At 38.6% G+C, this 9,263-nt stretch overlaps 1 protein-coding gene across 1 annotated transcript; it reads left to right on the plus strand.

Annotated features, from left to right (window-relative positions):
• Window positions 1–4,927: 4,927 nt before the first annotated feature.
• Window positions 4,928–8,140, plus strand: LOC133739036 (disease resistance protein RPM1-like). The gene is made up of 2 exons (XM_062166749.1): window positions 4,928–7,793; window positions 7,887–8,140. Exon 1 carries the CDS (start codon window positions 5,024–5,026, stop codon window positions 7,775–7,777), a length of 2,754 nt encoding a protein of 917 aa, XP_062022733.1. The 5' UTR covers window positions 4,928–5,023; the 3' UTR covers window positions 7,778–7,793; window positions 7,887–8,140.
• Window positions 8,141–9,263: the final 1,123 nt, after the last annotated feature.

Genomic DNA, 9,263 nt, shown 5'->3' on the forward strand with positions numbered 1-9,263 from the left:
TTACTGATTTTACTTAATTCAATTGTAAGTGCGGTTGTGGTTGAGATTTGTAGTGAGTTGTGAAATGAGTCGTGAGGTCATCGTTTTGAGAAATGTTTTATGTTGAGGGGAAGTGAGTGGGATTTTAGTAGATTTGTCGTTGAGATGGAAAATGAATTGAAACGTCACTAGGGTGACAACTACTTTTGTTGAGACAAATGAATGTTGATTTTGTAGTTCGTTGTGTTTTTAAATGTTTAAAACATAATTGAGTTTAATTGTTTAGTTGAAGTATTGTGAAATTGGATGCATGAGTTGAGAGTCAGTGCATGTTGATTTTGATATGAGTTAACTTACGTGAGCATGATATGATATGTTATGAACTTGATGTTTGATTGCGTTTTGTGGAATTAAATATTGTTGCTGTAATTATCTCACAAGCTGAGAAATTATAAGCATGAGTGACGTGAGTCACTTTATTTGAGTTTACTCATACGGGCTGAAAAGCTTACCGGGTTTGTTGTTTACATTCCCGGTGCACTATTCTATGGTGTAGGGGTTATTGTGCTGGTTAAAATATCGGGTGATCGTTATCGAAGCTGAGGTGGACTTTCCGTCACGTGGGTGTAGAAGGGCGCTTATACTTGTAGTCTTCCGCTGTGTAGTCAGTTGGTGAGAGTGGTTACACGTTAAATTTATATTCAGTTTAATTTGTAAACTATTGTAATGTAATATGTGACTCTAAAGAACAAGTCGGTATTGACATTGTGAGTTTAGTTTGTTTGTTGCTTAGTTTAAATGAAAAATTTTCTATGTGTGTTTTCTTGTGTTTGTTCTCACGTTTCGGATTTGAATTCCTTTATTCAAAATTCGGGGCGTGACAAACGAGGTCAGGGCGGCGTGGCTTGGTCAGACTGCTCTGTTCTAGGTTGGCTCGTTCGCTTACGATTTGGGGACGGGTTCGGTTGATAGAGATGCAGCCTCTTCGAGAGGCAGATGAGGCTGGCAAAAAGTTGATGGTGCGCTGTCTGGCCAAAGTGGTGGGGTGGAGCAATGGGGGGCCCACCCGTGATGGCTGCAGGGTTGAGTCGAGCTTAACTGGCTGCACGTGATCTTTATGTCTCTAGGGTTGTTGCTTGGGTTTGGGCCTTCTTCTTGGGCCCTGCCTGGGCTAGGCTATTTACTTTTATTTTTGTTTTTAGTTCTATTTATTTTAGTTGATTAGTTTCGTCTCGCTTTTGGTGTGTAATAAGTCCCTGCATGTATTTTGTAGGGCAAGTCGGGCTAAATGCCTGTGTGTGCACTCTAAGTGCCTTGTCTAGCCTAGTGAGCAACGATCCATTCTGGTTAAATTGTCGCAACCTCCTAGTGGCAGGATAAAACTTAGTGTCATCGAATTTATTCTCCAGTGGCAACATAATAAGAAAGTTGTGATATTGGTTATTATGGTTCGTTGTAATCGAGTTATCTTTCCATTATGTCACCGCTTTGTCAAAGAAAAAGGAGTAGATAGTAAAGCACTTTTTGCTAGTTGGTGCAGGCTAGAATACGTATATTTTGTAGGGACCCCTGATATCATTTCAAGACCTTTTCTAAATGCTTACTGTAATCAAGCCTTGAGAGCAGCTGCACCAACCCTTCATTTAAAAACAAAAAACTTAAAAATGAGTAACAATACATAAGACCTCAAAGAAATTAATGACCTATACAAAAGAAAATTCTCTCTCTCTCTCTCTCTCTCTCTCTCTCTCTCCCTCTCTCTCTCCCTCTCTCTCTCTTAATGTGTCAATTTTGCTGATTGTATACTAGCATGAAGTTGGGCTTGTATTTAAGCACGTAATTTCCTAATTAGGTGGTTAATTTTTGAAACTCAAAAGTCCAAGGTTGACATGTACTAATCCTTGTAAAGAAGTCGAGACTATTCAATTCCAAGTTACAAAGGAGCCATCCTTTTCTTCTCTTTTTTTTCTTCTTCTTTTTTGTCTGATATCCACCTTTATAACAGTGACTAACACAATGTTTTGTTACTTTCATACAATAAGAAATTTTGATTACTTCCTGCCTGGGACAATTTGTAATTGTAGTGGCCGGCATACTTTGTATTTTTATAAGTGAGAGGTATTGAGTTTATGCAAGAATGAGTAATGGTTGTGTGATAATAAAAAATTGATTATTTCCTCGTTATTGCTTACAAAGAGTTGCGCGATTGTGGTGTTGATGTGGTCTGGGCCCGGGTCAACCTTTCTGTTGGGCCTGAGTTGGGCCTCTTTCTTTAGGGGCTGCCCTATGGGGCTTTCTAATTTGGGCTAGGGTTTGCACTCAGCCCAGTTATATGTTTTTTAGTTTTGTCTAAATTACAATAATTCCTTGTATTAGGAAACTAAGCACTGATGTGCACTCTATGTCTCTTTAGCGTCTCTGGAGTAGTACCGAAGGAGGATATCCGCTAGTTCTACGTATTGAATGTATAATGAGTAGGACTATATGTACGTACCACTTGTGGGTACTACCACTAGCTTCTTGTCTGTCTGTGCCCTTAAATGACAGCGGAAGGGTATGTAACGGCCTATTCTGGCTTGTGATGAATATATATTATTGGCTTTGCCTTATTCAAAAAAAAAGAGTTGCGCGATTGACCAGAGAAACAAAGGATGAGGAATGCATCCCTTCCTTTATCGAGAGGTGGGTGCGCTTGACCCGACCGGCTTATATGATTTTTTTTTTGGTCTAATTATGCATCATTAAAAGAAAAATTATGTATAACTTACATAGTATTACCATTTTAAGATTTATTTTTTAAACAGAATGTATGTAATTATATATTTTTACGAACATTTTTTTTTTTTTAATGAATAAGGGATTAGGCGATATTAGCTCCTCGGAGGCAAACGATGTAGGGAACAAGTCCCACCCTCTATCCCGAAGGAGAAGGGTTTGCCACACTCTGGGAACCCACCGCCCGTCCCCCTATTTTTATTTTATTAATAACATAAAAAGAAAACACAACCTAAAGAAGGGGGGGGGACATAAACCTTACCCCAAAAGCTAGAAAGAAAGACAAAAGGAAGTGAAAAAATTGAAGCAGAACCTCAAATTTTCCCAACTTTCAGATAATTTAACAGGTTGCAAAGCAAAACAATGGAAGAAAAAACAAAACTTGCACTATCTGCCAAGAGAAGCCATCAGCACCCAGCTTCGTAATGAAACCAAATAACCCCTGTAACATCATGTCCAAGTAATAGCGACCAACGTTTGCATTATAAGGAATGTAGCAAATATAGTAGCCAATGTTAAAACAAGCCCAACACCAACCCATGCAAGAAAGAGAGTTAAACATGGCGAAGGTAAGGGAATCCCAAATCATCCATACGAAGATAAGGAGATATATTAGGCGGAGGAGAAACATGCCATACCAGGGATGGAGAAAGTAAGCCCATGTTTGCCATTCTATCAGCCACCGTATTTCCTCCCCGAAGAATATGGGAACAATGAAAGGTCATTGCTCTAATACGTGCTAAGCAAGTAAGCCATGCAATTCGAAGAGGCCAAGGTGGAACAAAAGATGAGGATGTGATGCATGCAATTACACTAGTCGAATCACATTCAAGCCAGAGGCATCGCCAACCATACTGGAAGGCATATTCAATCCCAATTATCACACCCATAAGCTCTGAGTAGAAGACAGATTTGTGTCCCAATCCTTGACAATAACCGCCAATGTAATGACCATGGGTGTCCCGAAACACACCACCACAAGCTGCAGGTCCTGGATTACCCTTTGCAAGACCATCAGTATTGCAACTAATCAAAAACAACTTGTACGAGAAACTCTGGAAATGAGAAGATTCTTGACCTATAAATTGCTTATTGCTTTCTATGGACCACCTCTGATCGTAACTTTCTTTGAATTATGTTTGCATTCCCACATGGTTTTGTTTTTTCCACTTTTGATTTCCATGTCAGTGCAATTAATGCCATTGTGAAAAGAACCTGGGTTGAGAGGAAGATGACCACAATTGTGAAGTTTCAAACCACCGATTTCAATGGAGGACCACTAGCATGATATAGTTGTACCACTACTTGACCAAATAAGTTCCAACAATATCGGTGCATTAAATGAACCTGATAGAATTTTATTATAAATTATTACCTTTTATTTATTTATGGTGCGGCTATTGCCACCCTACTAACTATTTTTTTCACCCTACATTCTTTTCTTACCCTACAGATATTTTTTTAATTTCAAGTTTACTTAGTTCACCCATTTACGGTTCCAAAATACCATTTTCCAATGTAAGGTACTAGAGTTTAACTCGAATTCTTTTTCTATTTGGCTTCCTCCGCGTCTCTAATCTTTTTTTTTTTTTTTTTTTTTCTGTTGGCATAGCACAAGAACGATTGAAGGCGATGAATGTTAAGAAAGAAAGTGTTAGGGTTTAATGATGAATGAAGTTTAAATATGTCTTCTATATGGTGCTTGTTTGTTTGTTTGTTTTTTTTTTTTTTTGAAAGGTTCTATATGGTGTTTAATAATTTTATATTAAGGATATTTTGAGTTTTTCAATGAATTAACAACAATTTTATATTAGGATATTTTAATTTTTCTAGTAAATTATCTTATATTGTGAAAAAGTAATTAGTATGGTGGCAATAACCGCACCATTTAATTTCTTTATTTATGTTTGGTTGAGAAAAATTCTCCTCTCTTTTCCCTCTTATTGGTCAGTGAATTGAAATGCACTGTTCTTTCCTATATGACAATTAAGAAAGAAATTTATGAGAAAACTTTTGATTGCCATGAGAATTGTTGAAGTTAATCCACTGTCCAGGAAAACGGAGGTTTACTTTAAAAAGCTACACTTCAACAGTTGAAGGTAATTAGTTTTTGACTACTTTTTGCTAGCTCTGTGCCCGTTTCACTGTGGTAAGGCACTAGCTGGCAAAACACGTACGCCTTACAAATTAGGATTCATTCCATCATATTAGCTACACAACAATCGAATCCCAGTGGGATACAGATTCAAAAGAAAGAAAAATATAAAAGATGGCCATGGCTTCAGCTGCAATAGACCTTTTGCTTGGGAAAATAGTGTCATTTCTTGACGACCAATTGTCACTGTTAGGAGGAGTTCATGATGAACTTGAAGAAATCAAGCGCGAGCTTATAGTCATGAAAGCCTTCTTGGAGGATGCAGAAAGAAAGGGTGTTCTCAGTGAAGTGGAGAAAACATGGGTGGCGAATGTGAGGGACGTATCCGTAGACGTTGAAGACTTCATTGACGAGTTCACCTACCACATCAACAAGCAGAGAAGTTGGAGTCCATTTACAAGAACGTTTCGTAAATCCCTTCGCTTCCCTAAGAATCTTTGGGAGAGGCATCGGATTGCCACAAAGTTGCAGAAGATCATCAAAATTATCAAAGCCATTCCAGAGAGAAGCCTACGTTACGGAGTTAAACGTATAGAAGGTGTTTCTTATTCCCACTACGATCCTGATCGGTTGAGAATCTTAAGGGAGTCATCTCTTTTCCTTCAAGATGATGAAGTGGTGGGAATTATAGATGCTAAAGAGAAGTTGGTCACAATGTTGTTGTCTTCACAAGCGCAAAGAACTGTGATTTCTGTTGTTGGAATGGGTGGCTCTGGCAAGACTACCTTGGTTGCAAAGACCTTCAATGGCCAGACTGTGAAGCAACATTTCGATTGCTGTGCGTGGATTACTGTCTCGCAAATGTACACGGTTGAAGATCTACTCAGAGTAATCATGAAGGAGCTTCTCCGAGCAGTGAAGGAGCAGATTCCAGTAGACTTGAGCGACATGAGCTATTCACATTTGGTGGAAATGCTGGCCAGCTATTTGAAGGAAAAGAGGTACTTGATTGTCTTAGATGATGTGTGGGATATCAATCTTTGGAGAAAAATAAGTGCGGCACTTCCAGATGGACCACATGGAAGCCGGGTCATGCTTACAACTCGTAAAGAAGACATTGCTTCTTTTCCATTTGGGCTTGGAAGTTATGTCCACCATGTTCAGCCTCTAAACAAGAGTGAGGCGTGGCATCTTTTTTCCATGAAAGCTTTCTTCAGTTGTCCTAATAGCTGTTGTCCAACTGAGCTCGAACATATAGCTAGAGATCTTGTTGACAAATGCGAAGGCTTACCTCTAGGAATTGTTGCTTTGGGCGCTCTCATGTCAACCAAAAGTGTTCTGTCCGAGTGGATGAAGGTTTACGGCAGCTTGAACTGGGAGCTATGCAACAACCCTAGGCTTGAAGTGGTGAAGAGCATCTTACTGTTGAGCTTCAATGATTTACCATATCGGCTAAAGCATTGCTTCCTATATTGTTGTGTTTTCCCCGAAGATTATGTGATCCAGTGTAGACGGCTTATTAGACTGTGGATAGCGGAGGGGTTTGTGGAACAAGTTAGAGGTGCTAAGACAGAAGAGATAGCTGAGAGCTACATGGCGGAGCTCACGTGTCGATGCATGCTTCAAGTAGTTGAGAGGGAACCATCTGGCAGGGCAGAAACATTTAGGATGCATGATCTTCTGCGAGAACTCTGCATTTCAATTTCAGAAGCTGAGACATTTTGTACCATATACAATGACCAAGAACCAGCTAAAGAGAGCAAGGCTCGCCGCGTGTCAATGCAAGCGAATTCTCGAGCACTAAGAAATCCGAAAGACATTTCGAAGGTTCGCACATTTTTCATGTTTGCTGCTTTTTCATTGAATTATCTGCCATCTGGTTTCCAACTGTTGAGAATCCTAGACCTTGAAGATGTTCCGATTGTGCAGTTGCCAGATGATATAGTGAACTGCTTCAATTTGATGTATTTAAATTTGAGAAGCACAAAAGTTAAAGAGCTTCCCAAAGACATCGGGAAACTCAGCAACTTAGAAATGCTAAACATAAGCAATTCGAAAATTAGATTACTTCCGGTTGGGATTTTGAAGTTACAGAAGCTACACCATCTCTTGATGTTGCATTTTAATGATCAAAAGTTGTGTTCTTTTGATTGTCTTGACGGCTGCACACAAGCTCCGCCGGGCATTTGTAAGCCGAAGAGCTTACAAGTTCTGGATACAGTCAAGGTGGAAGGCGAGTTGATCGAACAACTTCAGTCCATGACGCAACTCACAAGACTAGGCTTAGCAAATGTGAGGGAAGCTGATGAAAAAGATCTATGCAAGGCGCTCGAAAACATGAAACTCATTGAGCAGTTGAATGTCATGACAACCGATGAGGATGAGGTGTTGCGCATGGACGCATTAGCGGAGGGTCCTCCAATGCTCCACACACTTTTCCTAACTGGAAAGTTAGAGAGGATTCCACTTTGGTTCCATTCTCTTCATAGCCTTTCGTACTTGGCTTTGCTCTGGTCTAGAGTAACACATGATTTTCTTCCTTGCATCCAAGAGCTGCCAAATTTGACAAGGCTGTGGTTGATTAATGCATATACAGGAGACGAGTTAGTCTTTCGCAGTGGATTCCGAAAGCTCACCGAGTTGATACTGCTCAACTTTTCTCAGTTGTCTGTGATCATCATAGAGAAGGGAGTGATGCCGGCATTAAAGACACTGGATATATGGGAATGCATGCAGTTGAAGCAAATTCCTCGGGGCATTGAACATCTCACAAATCTCAAACAATTGACTCTGTTAGGTGTTCCCAATGAGCTGATTGAGTGCATACGAGGAGAAGGAAGCATGGATAACTCAAAGGTTAAGCAGATTCCCAACATTGGTTATTGCTACAAAACTAGGTTTGGGTGGTCTCATGGTAGAACGCGATGATCTCCACTACAGCAAGGTATTGTCACAAAACTGTTATCATGCATGTGACAACATGACTATTGTATGTGTTTATTTCCTTTCTTACTAGTTGTATGCTCTTCATGTGTAGGTAACTAGTAAGAGCTCACCAAGGTCGCGAATTTTGGATTGGGTTAGTTCATCATGATCGAATAAAATTGTTACAAAAGTCCATTTAGTGAGATCAGTTGAAGACTTCATATAACATCAGCACATATATGTATAGGTTGTACGTGTTGCTATGTCCTCTCTCTGTGCTCTATATATGCATGTATTGGTACAATGGTCTATTCCCCTATGGTATTCTATTTATGTAGATTGCTATTAATAAGCCTATCGTATGCACATGCATACTTACGCACTTTACATTTATGCTTTGTTGCTTCATGTCTAGTTTTGCTTCTATTTTCTCTTTGCTTACATATGGTGTAACTTTTCGAGGAAATGTAATTTTAATAATTCTGCCATAAATTAAAGAAGTCAATTAGCATTTGATCTAGTGAAACCTATGTCTCTCTGGCACAATATCAGTAAAAAGACTTCAAGTTCAAATTTCCTCTTCCCATTCTATTCCCCATAACTTATTACTGTATATACTTTTCAGGCGGACTTTTGTTTGAACGGATAAACACGATTTCCTCATTTTCATTTGTCTTTCAAATAGCTAGTCATGAAGGATTTCCTTTCCTGCTCCAAGTTTTCTTTGTTTTACTCATAAATTAATCGGTAAATCTTAATAAATTTGAGTCAGAAACCAAGTGGGAGGGATTCACAAAATAAGAAAATGTTTTATTTGTGTGTAATCTAATTAAGTATGAAAGTACAGATAAATTATCTGCTATCAGAATATTTAACATATACTAAAGGGAAATCCACTGTTCATACTGTTCATAAGGGTGTGAAATGACCGTTTTGCTCTCTATTACATATGAAATTACAATCCTACAATATCCTTCCATTTTTTTTATTACAATTCTATCATATATATCTGAAATGCAACAAAAAATAATTTTTTTCTATGATTTGTAGAAATTTACGAATAGAAAACAGAATTGTTTTCCCTTATATATATATATATATATATATATATATATTGTTAAAGGAAAAACACATTATGTGCCTTCGTCAAAGAAACAGACGAAGAGGGAATCAAAGAATTGCAATCACATCACAATCAGTATTTACTATCATTATTGTAATTGATGTTAATCGATATTTCCATTGTAATTTCATCTCTATATAAAGGGGCGATGAAATGAAATGAGTAGACCAATTCCAATTCTCATTTTACTTTTACCACGTTATCAGCACGCTCAGAACCAATACCCATGAAAAAATAATTTTCTAGTCATTAGAGATATGCTAAACGTGAGTTGCACACTGTTCATAAGAGCTACAGTTCCTTGGGCCGGAAAAGACGGTTCTGCCCTCCTTTGAGATCTTTTTGTTCTAGCTGCTGTGTATCGAT

This window comes from Rosa rugosa, chromosome 3 (genome assembly GCF_958449725.1).
Source record: "Rosa rugosa chromosome 3, drRosRugo1.1, whole genome shotgun sequence".
Classification (NCBI taxonomy): Eukaryota; Viridiplantae; Streptophyta; class Magnoliopsida; order Rosales; family Rosaceae; genus Rosa; species Rosa rugosa.

Bases quoted from the DNA above. Each gene is read 5' to 3' on its own strand.
- LOC133739036 (XM_062166749.1), top strand. From the start codon at position 5,024: ATGGCCATGGCTTCAGCTGCAATAGACCTTTTGCTTGGGAAAATAGTG.